The 15,289-nt window shown below is 38.6% G+C and overlaps 1 protein-coding gene across 3 annotated transcripts in view; it reads right to left on the reverse strand.

Annotated features, from left to right (window-relative positions):
* The window catches only part of erbb4b (erb-b2 receptor tyrosine kinase 4b), a 328,153-nt gene that overhangs the window by 55,781 nt on the left and 257,083 nt on the right, over window positions 1–15,289 (reverse strand). For 2 of the 3 annotated variants that reach the window (XM_051959186.1, XM_051959184.1), the window contains 2 exons: window positions 14,754–14,852; window positions 5,572–5,757 (listed from right to left, as the gene is read on the reverse strand). In XM_051959186.1, coding sequence (XP_051815146.1) covers window positions 5,572–5,757; window positions 14,754–14,852 — 285 coding nt within the window. The remainder of the gene's footprint in view (window positions 1–5,571; window positions 5,758–14,753; window positions 14,853–15,289) is intronic. The other variant, XM_051959185.1, reaches the window with a different exon arrangement.

Consider the following 15,289-nt stretch of genomic DNA (forward strand, 5'->3'; position numbering starts at 1 on the left):
TGCAACCAATAAAGTGTATGAATAATGAAGTACTGAATGTATGTATGTATGTGTTTCAGCTACACCCTGAGCAAGTTCATCTAGGCAAAAATCAGCCTTCTCTCAAGTAGATATTGTAATTTGAGTGATGTAACAGCAAATGTACGGATCACAGCATGTAACTAGGGAAAACAAACTGTATTACATCAGAAGAAACAGTGGATGAGAATGCATTTTCATTAAATATGGCCCTATACCACCAGGCCAACATATAAATGCAGTTTGATTCAGTTCTTTATATCATTTATGCTTTCATTTTCATTATGGATTCCTTCACAACGTGCTACTAATAGAGCACGGTGTTCGTCAACACCACAAAAGTGAATAAAAAAACTCAAAAATCCACAAATTCCACCTAACCAATTCCCCCTCTTTGAGGAGAATCGCAACTGATGAAAACATGCACAAAGCTCCTCTCAAATTAAACAGGCCTTTCACGCTGATATTTACCCATGGGAAGGGAGGCATTCTCGTTACTAGCATTGAATCATACACTTATTTATGCAATCATGAAAGACCACCACAGAAAAAGCTTCAGAATTAATTAGTCTGGACATGAAAGAGAGGGAGACGGTTTGAGTGAGAGATAGAGCGAGGGGAAGGGAGATAGGCGGACACTTGTTGACATTTCTAAGGGTTGGTGGTATCAAAGGCTTGATGCCTGTGATCTCTGTGTCTTAACATGCAGTCTCGGATCAGGGATTTTTATCTGCCAATGCTGCTTGGAATCAAACGTCTGAATGCAATTTGAATGTTTTCTACATAAGACACAGTTGGAAAGCAGAGGAGAGTGAATAGGAGGGCAGTGTAAAAAAGTTGGTAGTCATATCAATGTGGGTAGTAGAAGAATGTGCACATGCGATTGAGGAATCCTATGAAAAATGAAAAGAGCATCCTCGACACTTTGCCTTGTTGATGATCTGTATTTGATGGAAACACTGCCTATTTGAATTTGGAATTATCAAGATTATCATGTTGATTCAAGGGCAGATCGTACCTGTCCTCAGCTAGATGGTGCCTGTGAGAAATTGTGTCCCAGCGGATATGATATTTCAGAAATGTTGGCATAAATATTTCACATTTGCTGTTACCAATCACAAATAAATGTGCTCCATTTCGACACCAACAGCACTGTAAACGTACTCCTTGAATATGTCCAAGGAAAAATAAACAAATGAACAAAGTGCCTCACAGCACTATTAAAATCTCTCAACCTTTTATCAGCTTTAACAATCTGCACAAGTTAAGCTTGCTGATAGAAATGAGGCTTTACAAAGTGGACACAAAAGGAAAAATAAAACAGCCAGTGTGTATTTACTACAGGGATCTGCGTATGGTAAGGCAACACCGCTGTATTACTGATATGAGAATAGTGATAGTACAATATTTGTACCAACAAAAGATTGAAAACTAATATGAGCATCCATGGGAATCCACAGTGCATTCCTCTGGCTTCAATTTTCAAAGAGGTGGAGGGAAAGAAAAATAAGAGATTCATATGTGAAATAAATACAAACAAGAGAAGGAAAACACACCGAGCAGACTGGGAATAGAAGTGAACTGAGTTTTCATTCGAACCCTAGGGATGTATGTAATGAGTTGGAGAGAGGTATGCTTGGCGAGACTGCTTTACACAAAGAAATGACCCCGTGATGCACACTGTGGGGCCTTCGTAGCACACACATTCATACACCCACACACATACGTACGTTCAAACAATACCCGACTTCCTGGAAAAAGTGGTAATGCTGACGAAGAGAGTAGAAAATCTTGCGGCTGTATTCAACGAATAATTTTCTACGTCAAGCTTGCGTCAATGAGGTATTGAAAATGAGTCATCACTGTTATAAACAAACGGTGCAACTATAGTTTAAGAAGTAATTTCCCTAGACAGTCCTATATCCGCACTAGAATGCAGAATGGAACTGGAACATCACCAAGGTTTTTACACAAGGCTAGCTCAACTTCAATTCTTCATAAAGTCCAACTAATGATCTGCTTTCAGTTTAGAAGGACAAAGAGAAGAAGGCCGCTAACTAACATAAATATCAGTGGATGTTAAAGATTGTTGGATATTTCAGATTAGACAACGTCAGCCTGTGATTTTGATAAAAGACAACAATATGAGATTTTCGTTTGGTGAGTTGAGCCTGAGGTGAAAATAGTACCAGAGGAAACTTTGTGGGATCAAAGAAGGTATTACAATTAATCCAGTGGTGTGAATTAATGTGTGTCCCAAATTTATCGGATCATTTTGACGTTTTGATGAAAAGGTCACAGGATCACCAAAGTCAGTAACATTATTAAGTGCAGTGCATGCATGTACAACAACTGATGGCAATCAGTCCAATTTCTGCTGAGACTGATCAGTTTGGACCAAAGCCAAATTATTGGCATCAATAAAAGATCAGATCAGTTAAAAAAAAAAAAAAAAAAAGTTTGCCACTCAATTCATTATCAAACCAAGCTAAGTGATACAGAATAAAGTGTATGGTGTTTTATTGTCCAATTATCTGCATTCTTAACATTTCGGCTTTCTTACAAGTAAATAATTTCTTTAAAAACAGCTGCATGTTTTAACACTGACGTATAAAACCGAAATGTGTTCCATTGCTATTGCTACAACAAGAAGCCCGCTGATGTCAAAAAAATTGGCTGATGGGTTTGAAGAGCAAGTTAATATGGCATTGAAGAGTGAACCCACAGTGAGCAAAAATGTAACAGAAGAAAAACAAATGTCCAAAACATGCTTGGAACTTAGAGTTAATTCCAGATTTGCAATGTAAAATACTGTGCCCCAGGGTAAAGTAGTGTTTAACTTAGATATGAGGTCATTTGTTCTAAACCGAGAATAGCTCTTTATTTTAAAAGACAATGTCAGAAACATGTTAAACGTATTTCAACTATTTATTATATCTTTATAAGAAAAAATGTCATTATCAGAGGATTATTGGTTTCCAGAATGTTAATGTGATGCTGGTGTTGATGTCATTTTTATCAAGCCACTGTCACGTCACAAAAAACTGAATTTATATTCAAGTCTGCAAATGGATTTCACTTCCAGTGCTTGACAAATCAGTCAGGGGTGAAATGTGGAAACATTACATCCAATAAAGACAAACCAATATATCCCATTCCTTATGCAAAGCCTCTTGAGAAAATTGTCAAGATTTACCAGAATACATATTTTTCTCTTCTTACCAGAGCACTCCAACAGTATAGTATGTTAAAATATAACTTTTACTACTGCAGTTGCAACGAGTCCAAGCTTAAACATACACAAAGATGAGTGCAACTTGTAGATGTAAAAAGCAAGAAGACATAATGAGGAGAAAGTGATATAGTAGGTTAATTGTAGGGGACGCTGGAAAGCTAAAATAGGATTTAAAAAAAACACACACACGCACATTCTGTAGCATCAGAGGGCTGTATGCTTAGTAGCTCTGATGAATCTGCTCATTAGTATGACTCTCGTGGTAGATCGCTCCATTAATAATCTATGGTGGTGATGGTGACCATGATAGAGAGGGAGGGCCACGGGGATGTTGCCTCAAAGTGGAGCCCTGTCACTTGCGAGAGCATCAAGAGTGACAAAAAATCCTGCGAGAGTTCACGCATGTTCGATGATAAAGATAATCAAATAATGTAAAGGAAAATGACCAAATAGTCAAGCACAGAAGAAGCTATTATGAGCCCTACATGTGGGAATATTGATGGTGTTATCGTAAGTGTCCCAATTCACCTTGTTGCCAATACACAGATAAATTCGGATTCACATTGTGAAGGACACTTTGTGTTTGTGCACACATCAACCTGAGTGTTGGCACCTTATTAACCGTGGCCCCTGACGGCTATTTGTGTCTCCAGGAGCTGTAGCCAATTATTGAAAACACTAAACAATATATGCGTGAGACTCACAGTAACACAACACAATGGTAAATAATACATCACCATATCTACCCTTTATGAATTATACATCTCTCCATGTAGACAACTGTTCACAGCAGGCATATATTTATTCATGTGTATATAGCTGATCTCCATCCTTTTTCCTAAAAGTAATTTGTGTGATTAATTCCATACCATGAAAATATTTGTGTTACACAGCATGGCAAAACTTAATACAAGATCTGATCGCCGTTGGTATGAAACAAAAAAAGCACTTTCTGTGTGGTGTGATCATAACTGTGTTCCAGATTTAATTGATGGTTTAATATTTTCTCATGGAAGCTCACTGGAGTACTGCCTGTTTCTGATTTAGCCAAAAACGGCAACAGAAATATTTGTCTAAGATATTAAACCTGAGACTGCAGCAACTGCTAAACTACTTTCATTCTGTTTCTCCTGGATTTTCAACCCATTACTTTGCCCTATGCTTTTGACAGTTTCTTCAGCTATTTGCACAATGCAACATGTTTGGAGACAAAAAGATATACATTTTGTGTAAGTGTGGTGCAGTCCAATGTCTATTAATTGAATTCATTTCAATAGATAATATACAGAAGAATGACAAAATGTTTGTGAAGCCTATAATGTTTTCTAAGGTGTTTTGAGATTGGCCAACTATGTGAGAGATGTAGATTCTGATCTATGGTCAGTTGTGAGTTGGTCTATTTTGATCCACACACCAGAGAAATGCACTCGTACATCCATGACCATGTAATGCCGGGTTCCCCACACTCCATACTGCTTCCATGAAAACCAAGCACAACCTTAAATTATTCACTCCTCAGTCTGCTGTTGAATCCTCCATTGAACTTAGACATCAAATCTTCACTCATTGTTTCTGGCTTGCAGCCCTTTTGAGACCAACAAAAACATAATTTTTCTCAGTCTAAAAATGATGCACTAGTTCATACTATGGCTGAAGCATAGAGCAGTTTGGTAATTCAGTATGTGAATGTAATCCAAAGCATACATACTTATTTTTAAGCAGTAACCTCTGTGGTTGAGAAGTGAAGCAAACATGCAGTTTCAGAAATGGCCACTAGAGGCCGGCTCCTAAAGTGAGTCAATCCACTTAGAATCTCATGTTCAGATGTCCAAACAGCAGAAGTAAGCCAGTATACATCCTGGTACAAAAATGATAGTGGACTCTATAACCAGTGCCACCGTTTATGACAACTAAACTGGGGTGAATTTTTATACGAGTCACCGAGTTAAATTGCATTAAGGTTTAAAGTTACAAATGTGAGTGGCAGGTGGATGCTGCCGTATGACAGTCCATGACCTGGAAATGTTTGACTGGACTGCCTCTGCTCCTCTGTCACTCCACCTTTGTTCATTTTTGGATTAACTTGGAGTTAAAGAGAAGTCAAGCTCTGTTCAAGAAACCTACAGGTGATTTCACAAAAGGTTTGTCCATCTTCAAATACAGTAAATACCTTTCAATCTTTCAATCAACAAGCCTCCCACATACTACACAACTGGCTTTCTACAAATCAACCGCTCACTAAAAAGTAAATACACCAACCATATCATCCAATCATCCATGCAGCCACTAAAGCAAGCAAAGACTGTTTTTGTCCTTACCTTGGCGATCTGGACACACCAGTTGAGCAATAGCTGTGATCCGATGTTGTCCTTATGCTCGTGGACGTAGTCAAGCAGGCACCCATGAGGCATCAGTTGTGTGACCAGCTGGATTGTGGGACTCAGACAGACACCCAGCAGCCGGACCAGGTGGGGATGCTCCATGCTAGCCATGATGAGAGCCTCCTGAAGGAGACAGATTTACACTCAGGCATGTGTAGGTTTGGGGATGGCTGTTTAACTTTGTAACAGTATAGCAACTTTATTATTACATAGTTTATCTGGAAAAACAGACCGTTTCTGAAACAGAATTAAAGAAACAAACATAAATACGTGATCATAGAATGATGTTAGAAAAACATGTTTAGAATGAACTATTAGTGCACACCTTGAGTTGATCCCATCAGAATAGCATATCGATGTGTTTATTTAAAGTATAATGTTTCAATACATGAACTTAACATAACCCCTCTCTGCATACAAAAAACACAAAGTAGGAGTGTAGGTTCACTGCATGACATACTGTGCCAGATGGATCTAACCAAATCTTGGTTTCAATCTGTGCCAGACTGCATGATATCAATTGCACATCATGCCATGACATGCTGTGCTGCTGAAGCCTGTCTTACTGTGAAATGGATATGTGATGAATTGTACCAAGAGAACCTGCTTGCAGACAAGGCGACAGACGGCTGATCGTGGCTGGAAGTTACTGACATAAAATGGAAGATGTCTGAACCGGTCAGAAGTGGACATGTTCTCTTCTTGTCGTCCTCTCCATAGCAGGAGTTTAAGTTCTTTATTTGGCCAAGCTTTATTTTAATAACAACAAATGTGTGCTCATTATTTCTGACGTATTTTGAACTATTGTTTTAAATGATTAAAATTATTTATTGTTATTTCAAATACTGTTGAATACACTTGCGACAAAAGTTCCGGGTTTGCACATTTATATTAAGTGAAGATTTGATTTTGTCCGATTCGTAATGTTTCAAAGATCATGAGTCATATATCAGTGACCACATGAGTGTGCAACTCCTCCACCACCTGTACTAGCTAATTAGTCAGTTTTACTTTTAGAGTTATTTACTTGAAATCCACAACCTACAGTAACAGCTGTTGACCAGATTTAACTCAGCCTATGAGTGAACACTTTGTTTCTGGATAAAAACCCTGAAGCTGGTCGAAGCAAATGAGGAGAGTTTACCGCTTACTTTCAGGAAAATAGTGCCATCATATCATGATCAAACACTTATGCAAGTTTCAGCCAAAGACTAAGTATTAACATGAGACTACATGCTGCCATTACAATGTACTACCATGTAAATGATACTACTCTCCTACTATGTCTTGATTGTTTTTGAAGTGGGAAAAGGTTATTACTATAGTCATATCATTTTAACAAATGTTGATTATTCTGTGAACAGCTTCCTTAAACAGTGAAAGTCTTTGCAGGCCTTCAGGACACTGACTCATCTGGAATCGACTGTCACATTTAGTTCAGTAATGATAAATGAATCTTATTCTAAATGCATGAGCCCAGTCTTGGTTAGGTGACAAGAGGAGTTTCACTGCTTCATCCACGAAAAAATCTCATTTAGAAAATATATTTTCTGCTGCCTGTGGATGAATTTACCTGTGTGGTGCCGAGTCTTCTGCTGAGGAAACTGATCAAAAATTACTGTCAGCCTATTGACCCAGAACAACAACTAGCTGTGTGTTTGAGGTAGGATCGTACAGTTTTTTATGTGTGTACTGTGCGACTAAATCTTAAATGTATTGGAGTGAAAAGCAGACTATTTACGAAAAGAAAAAAAGGCCTATGTGGTTTTTGTCACTTATCCTTTTAAGTCTGCACAATGTGGTGTAGAAATGTTGTTTATATTAGATATACATTAGATTAATAGCCTCAGCTTTGTGCTGCGAGGACAGCAAACACAGTCTTACTATCACAAGTAAATAGGGACAGTCTGAGTTCCACACTGCAGCTGCGATGAAAGAACAACTTGACTTTACCATCCACGACCTTACAGTTAATGGGAGCTGCATTAGCTATATCTAAAACATCATATGCAAGCCTTTAACAATTAATTCACAGAAAAAAAAAAAAAAAAGCAAACCAACTAACAGAGGATGGCAGTCTTGAAACACAGTCTTCTATAATTAGTGCTGCAAGAGGCATTATACCCTCGCCAAATATCACTCCATTTGCAGCAGACAGTCCAGCATGCATTCACTATCTGGTGGTGTCCCTACTTTATCTGCCTCTTACATATACAAGGCGCAATCAAAATAAGTTCAGGAACTCTTTGCATTGCACAGAGCGCATCACGGTCACATAGGTGCAAATTGTGTGAGCAGTAACTCATGAGTGCAACCAACAACTGTAACATATTTTTATGACCACTGGTGGGTGTTCATCTGAGTTTTCTCCATGCACTGCGAGCTGGAGCAGACAAAACAAACAAAAAAAACACAACTCCCATCACAATCTGTGCCAGTCAGCAGCTCCGGACGGACCAAGCTTCATGTCAAAGGTCATCACTAGCCAAAAGAAGAGAGAAGAAACAGCAGTTTCCACAGTGGAATAGCCCAAAGTGTGTAAGACCAGACAAGGAGAGTCAGTTCAGGAGCACACCAGGAGCATGCTGGATGCTTTCTTCAACATTCATGTAGTTGTTTACTGGGAATATGTGTGCCATGATTGGACTATCAGTCCTGTTCTACTGTAATATCCTCATATGTCAAATAAAGAGCATTTGGCACAAACAGCCTCAACTGTGGCACAATAGCAAGTAAGTGTTCCAATGTGCTGTGTGCCCAGTCACAGGGCGGTGATTATACACAAGTTTTTGGCTGTAACAACACAACTGTTGCTCCTAATCCACTCCGCTTGCTAAATTTGGCTTTCTGTGACTACTACTTCTTTCCCAAAATGAAATCAGAATGAGGCAGTGCTGTTTTGACACAGTTCAGAAGATTTAGAGCTCATTGCAGATGATATTTGACGTGTTTACATAACAGGGCTTCAAGAGAGTGTTAGAAGTGTTGTAGAGGCACTGGGAGTGCTGTAGAGGCAAGCAGGAGACTACTTTAGTGAGGATGATGGCCGAATTCAAATCAAGTAAGGTTTATGATGTTAATGAGCACAGTACCTGGACCGAAATTTATGATACAATTTCACAATTTAAATTTCAGATGTTCTAAAACTGCAACGTGTAAAGGGACTTTCAGAACTTCTTACCAATGAATTTGTTAATAACTTGTCACTAGGTTGTTTTTCAATTTGCATACTCCAAATAAAAAACCCATATATGCGTAGGTAAGTGACCTCTTCATATTTTAATAACATGTTATAATGTGCCCAAGCAGTCTTCTCATGATTTCTGGAGGACAAATACCGGAACAAACATTCAAAGGCTCACACACTTCCAGAGAGTTCATCATGTTTACAAGTGTAGACTGAACTGCAAAAGATCACAAGAACCCTTATTCTGTTTAAGACTGAAGTTCCTCTTGAAGTGAGCAGCAAGGTTCCCCGCATTCAGAAACAGTACAATGTTATGAAAAACCTCAACATCAAAAGAACTCGCCACTTCAACACTTTCAGCATTCTTTGGAGTGACCTAAAAATGTAGCAGAGCAAGGTGAGAATGTGTAAACCATGTGTCTCCGGCCTATAATACAGTAAGAATTCTTACTGTTGGTTTCAAGTTGAAAGTTTGGAATGAAATTTAGTCGTTACTGAAATTACTACCGCAAAAAATATGTGCATATGAAGAAGAAACACCTACACTGAGCAGCCACAAGAACAAAATTACTTGATTAATATTGTGTAGGTCTCCCGTTGTGCTGCCAAAACAGATCTAATCCATCGAGTTGTGAATTCAACAAGACCTCTGAAGGTGTCCTGTGGTATCAAGCACTAAAGCATTGGTCATAAGTCCTAGAAGCTGAAACATGGGGCTTCCGGATATGACTTGGTTTTCCAGCACATGCCAGAGATGCTCAGTTGAATTGAGATCTCTGGCATATGGATGCTGAGTCCATCTTTTGAACTCATGCCCCTCAAACCCTTCTTGAATAAATGTTGCAGAGTGGCAGGGTGCAATATCCTGCTGAAACAGGCCACAGTCCTCAGTGATATGGTTACCAAGGAAGGGTGGACATGGTCTACAAGAATGTTTATGTAAGTGGTATGTTCTATCTATGTGAATGCTAAGACCTACGGTTTCCCAGTAGACCATTGCTGAAAGCCTCACACTGCCTTCACTGGCTTGCCTTCTTCCCATTGGCATCTCATCCTCAGCTAAACAAGACTCTCATCTGGCTATTTACAGGATGTACAAAAGATGTGATTCATCAGAAGAGGCCACCATCTTCCGACGCTCTTGTGCTATTTCTAGGAGCTGCACTGTATCGTCTGGATCCTTTCTGGATCCAGTCAACATTAAGTATTTTTCAGCACTTTGCACTACAGTGCAATGCTGATTGTCCATCGTTGGACCACTTTTGGTCATTACTAACCACTGTGTACTCAGAACACGAACAAGACCTGCTCTGATCCAGCTGAGATCTTTATGCTTGCCCTTGTTTTATTTTTATTTTTTTGCTTCCAAATATCAGCTTCAAGAACTGACTGCTCACTTGCTGCTTAATACTGTGTATCATACCCATTGGCAGGTGCCATTATAAAGAGATAATCAGTGTTGTTCACTTCACCTGTCAGTGCTTTTATTGTCGATCCACGTACAGTCTGCATTATTGACTGTAGCAACATAAACCACTGCAACATAATATTCAAATGATACAGAAACACCCCCATCGACAGAAATAGGCCTTCATCTGTTCTGCACAACTACCTAGCACTCGTGGACACACACACACACACACACACACACACACACACACACACACACACACACACACACACACACACACACACACACACACACACACACACACACACACACACACACACACACACACACACACACACACACACACACACACACACACACACACACACACACACACACACACACACACACAAAACATCGAGGCTACAAGGGTTATGGGTTAATGTGACAATTCATCATGAGATAGATAGCTGTGCAGCAAATACACAAGATAGGTGGAGGTGGCTGTGTGTGTGTGCACTGGGAAGAGACAGATACACAGTGAATAAAGCCCCACGGAACAGTGACAAAGAGATGCAACCACTACACAGGCTAGAATTTATATGGCTCATCTATCAGAAGGTTTGCATAATCAGACTCCTGCTCATGTGCTGAAGGTGCCCAATGATGGCAGCAGATACAATAAGGATGATGGTAAATGGTGCTGAAGTCTGGGAGAGAACTGGTCTTTCCGTCAGCGTGCTCTTTGGCTTTTTGGGCAAGATCAGTCAAACAAATAGGATTATTCCAATGTCCATCTGCCACTGAGATGTGCTACCTTAAACAGTGTTAATTCCTGTAGCCGTGGGCATGTTTAAGTCCAGAGTGAGGCAATCATAACATAAATATATATATATATATATATATATATATATATATATATATATCAACTCTGTGTGCCGTGGTCCATTAATAAAGAGTTTAATAAATGTAAATGACGTAGTAAATATACATTAGTGTAGAATTATGGCAATGGATTTAAAGTCATTGCGTGCTGGGTGGGTGGAGATGCATCCCTTTAGGATCTAGAAACACTAATTTTGAGCTAAGATACTGGATACCTGAAGCACATATATCTTTGCTTGGGTTATTCTTTTTTTTTTTTTTTTTTTTTTAGCACATTTCCTTTATAAAGCTTATATAACTACAGATTTCCTTATTTTATTTTTTGGAACAACTAAAGGATAAAATCTAATCAAGAAGAAAAGCTTGTTTTACTGTTGTTAATCCTTCGTTTCTCTATAAATAGAAATAAAGAGTTGAAGGGTCCTCAGAATTACATTAATACACAACTTTGGGACATTTTAGCACAATCTGTAACCAAACTATGCATTCCCTATTGAAATTTGTTAACAAGGTATACCCTTCTTTCTTTCAATTCCACCTATATCACACACCCAACTTTTTCCACTGGAGCTGTTGAAATATTAATGTATTTTGTTTCCCGGAAACTCTGTGTAACATTGTTTTGAAAAGTGCTTTTATTTTAACAGATTATAAATGCGTTGTGTGCATGCATTGTATTGTTGAAATGGATTGTTGGCGGGCCTGTTTGATACCAATATAGAACAACAACTGAGTGCAACATAAATGAAAAGGACAGAAGACTATATTCTTCATTCACAGGAAAAACAGCATTACTAAACACAATTTCTATGGGATATAGATTTATCTGAAAACAAGCTTTAAACGAGAGCTTGGCTATCAAAAGGAATACAATTACCCTTTCTTCCAGTAGCCACTATCATTATTGTGTACATAAACACACATGCACACTCCTCAGTTAGTGCTTATTAGTACATGCGTGGCGGTACTGCAGGGTTTTAACACACTGCTCTGTTGCCAAGCACTTGCAGCAAGGTGGCAGGGTTGACGCTTTATTTCTGGCCATTAGATTGTTGTTTATAAGGAGAAGCTTTCACTGAGTGCTCCACAGGTAAGGAGTGGGCAAACTCTACACAGAAGCAAACACACACACACATACACACAAACACGCACTGAAAGCCAATCAATCCTCAGTGACATTCTTCAAACAGTCAGTGGCAAGTGAGTGTGGCCTGCAGCTAGAAGGTCACCAGTCAGAATTCCCAGTCTGACTGTGAAATAATGGATGGGTAAAGTAAATGAATGGCACTCTGCTTTCTGTTTGTAACTACCACTGACGTTCTCTGCAGCACAAGCCGGGCCCCCAGCTGCTCAGCAGTCAATAGATGCAGCCCGTCTAACAAAAATCACATTCCTATAGGACTAAACTGCGTTCTTGTTTACATTTTGAAAGAAACATATTTTCTCCCTTAGAGGTGAGGCAATGTGTTTAGGCACTAAAGCCACATGGTTAGGTTTAGGATGATGTCACAGTTTAGGTTCAAATACAACCCTTCCACAACATGACTGAAGTTTATCCTCCAAGTTATTTTTTGGAGGGTGGGGGGTGGGGGTGGGGGGGCTACTGTGGCTCAATAGGAGCAACAGCAAAGCAATAAGACACATGGCAAGGAATTGATCACAAACATATTAATGATATGTCACAAATGCTGCTTAACTACTTAGGAATGCATTCATTGTGAGTCAGGGCTGAGGGAAGGTGATGGAAGGTATCTTTCAAAAAATATGATCAAACTCTAATGACTTTAATAGGAGAAATACAAAATTTGTGTGTTGATTCTGATGTTAGATAGTTTGTGTTTTGGTTTTCTTGCTGACGCAGTCACATTCTGTGGCAGGTACATCTGTTTTAGTCCGTAACAGTAGATGCAGCCATCACTAACCCATTCTTATATTTAACACCATTACTGCTTCCGCTGAAAGAAAAACACTTCAGCCTAAATTTACTCCTTCACTATTTAGATAAACCATGAGTCAAAAATATGTGAATTTTGGTCCTCTTCACTGTTAGTGATTCTCCAGCTCACAGCCACTACATGGTTGTCTAATATGTCATATACAGAACTGGGGGTTCCCAAACTTTTCAGATAATAGTCTTATCCAAACAAAAGTACATTATATCAACAACATTAAGTAACACAATAGGCATAATGTTATTTTCTAGAAATGTAATATATTCTTTCAGCAGAATACACTGATCTAAATAATCTTACTGTATAGACATACAATAAACATACATTTTACTTTATTTTAACATTGAACTCTCACAATGAGATGAGGGGGCGATATGCTTGAAGCACAGCAAGTCTTTTCTGGATTTCATTTTGGCGATGGAAGCGTAGCAATCTTCCATTATGTTTTAACACAATTTGCATTTAATGATTAACTTACTGATTTCTCGAAACCATCTATAACGATGCCAATTGTAAAATTGGGTGCAGGGGCAGACCCATGAATAGATATGATTTTCTACTAGTATACGAATATTTATTGTTTATTATTTTATATTTCAAATTTGTCCCCTATATGTGATCCTCTCATTGCTGCATCTGTTTTTTTGATTGTCAGACAAGATCCTGAAGCACATAGAACATAAAATTAAACACACATGGGATATTCATCAAAGACGTCCTGACAAAAATAGAAATGCTAACACTTCAAAACTCTTCCTTTCAGACTGTCAAACTAAGTGCAAAACACGAGTGCAAGTGGGTCGCTTTCGATGTGTGCGTGTGTGTGTGTGTTGTGTGTGTGTGTGCGTGTGCCTGTTTCTGTATTTGTACGTGTGTTGATGGGAGTTATTTCATCTGCATTGCATCATCACAGAGTAATAATTTTGATTTTTTTTCACTTTTCCTTTTGAAATAAGCCAAGCTGTGAATGTTTTATAAATGGGGCCTTGTGCACAGCGAAGGAAGCCTCTGGCGTGATGTGAGTATGTGCGTGTGTGTGTGTGTGTGTGTGTGTGTGTGTGTGTGTGTGGGTGTGTGTGTGTGTGTGTGTGTCTACGTATGTGGGACTCCTAGGGGCCCCATAGTTTCTAGTCTGGTGTCTGAGCGGTCTAAGTTTAGTTCTTAAGAGCTTCATTTCATCACCGGAGCTGATGTGCAATTTGTGCTTTCTTGTAAAATCATTGAGACGTGGTTACACTATTCTGGTGACTCCTCCTTATACTTGACTCTGAGCCACAGTGAAAACACTGTCAGATCTTGTACCTTGTACAAAATCTGATCTTTAAATCTTGCTTACTGTATAAATAAGCAAAATTCGATTAATGATCTTTTTAAATAATTATCTGAGTGCAGTATATAATCATAATCAAGTCAACTGCCGTGCCTTTAACTGGTAAAATGCTCAAATACTAACATATATATTAGTGTATTTCAACAGTGATGTGACTGCTACCAGCAAGATAATTGTGACTACGAATATTTGCTGTTCTAAATGAAATGATTTAAATTAGCAAAGTGATCTGTGATTTTCTCCTCTACTGATGTGACCAAATTATGATTTGAATTCCGTACACCAAACACAACTTGTTTTTTTGCAAAATATGACTTTGTATTGTCGAAAACTACACCTTAACCAACAGATTTTTTTAGTTTCCAAGATACTCACGTCCATGAACTCCACATTGGCCTTGGGTCCTGTGGCCTCATTTAAGATTTTAATGGCTACGGGAATTTTCACAGTCTCACCCTCTGGGACCCAGATACCCTAAAGAAGAAACACACACACAAAGATGATGACTCATTACACTAATTGCAAACTCACAAATCACCCACTTGCAAAAAGAAAAAAAAAAATAGATGTTATAGATCCTGGAGGAACAGGAGGAATTTCAATTACTAAATTGAAGATTTTCACCCTGAATTCTCCTTTGTCAGCTTTCCAAATAACTACGTTCTATATTCTCACAGTCAGAGGAGGAGAATGCCCCACTGCTATTTTGTTAAGGATTTTTTGTCCTTCAAAAAAAAAAAAAAAAAAAATTAGGTAGAACTATTTAATCATTTTGAAGTTTCTCATTTCTAGTAGGATTAAAGTGAATTAGAGGCTGCTGAAGTGGACAACGCATTTTGAAAGAGGAGGGAAACAAAGTGCCTCTCAACTTTTTAAAAATGTTTAAAAAGTTCTCCACCTTTGTCCTGCAT

Source organism: Acanthochromis polyacanthus, chromosome 14, assembly GCF_021347895.1.
Source record: "Acanthochromis polyacanthus isolate Apoly-LR-REF ecotype Palm Island chromosome 14, KAUST_Apoly_ChrSc, whole genome shotgun sequence".
Lineage (NCBI taxonomy): Eukaryota > Metazoa > Chordata > Actinopteri > Pomacentridae > Acanthochromis > Acanthochromis polyacanthus.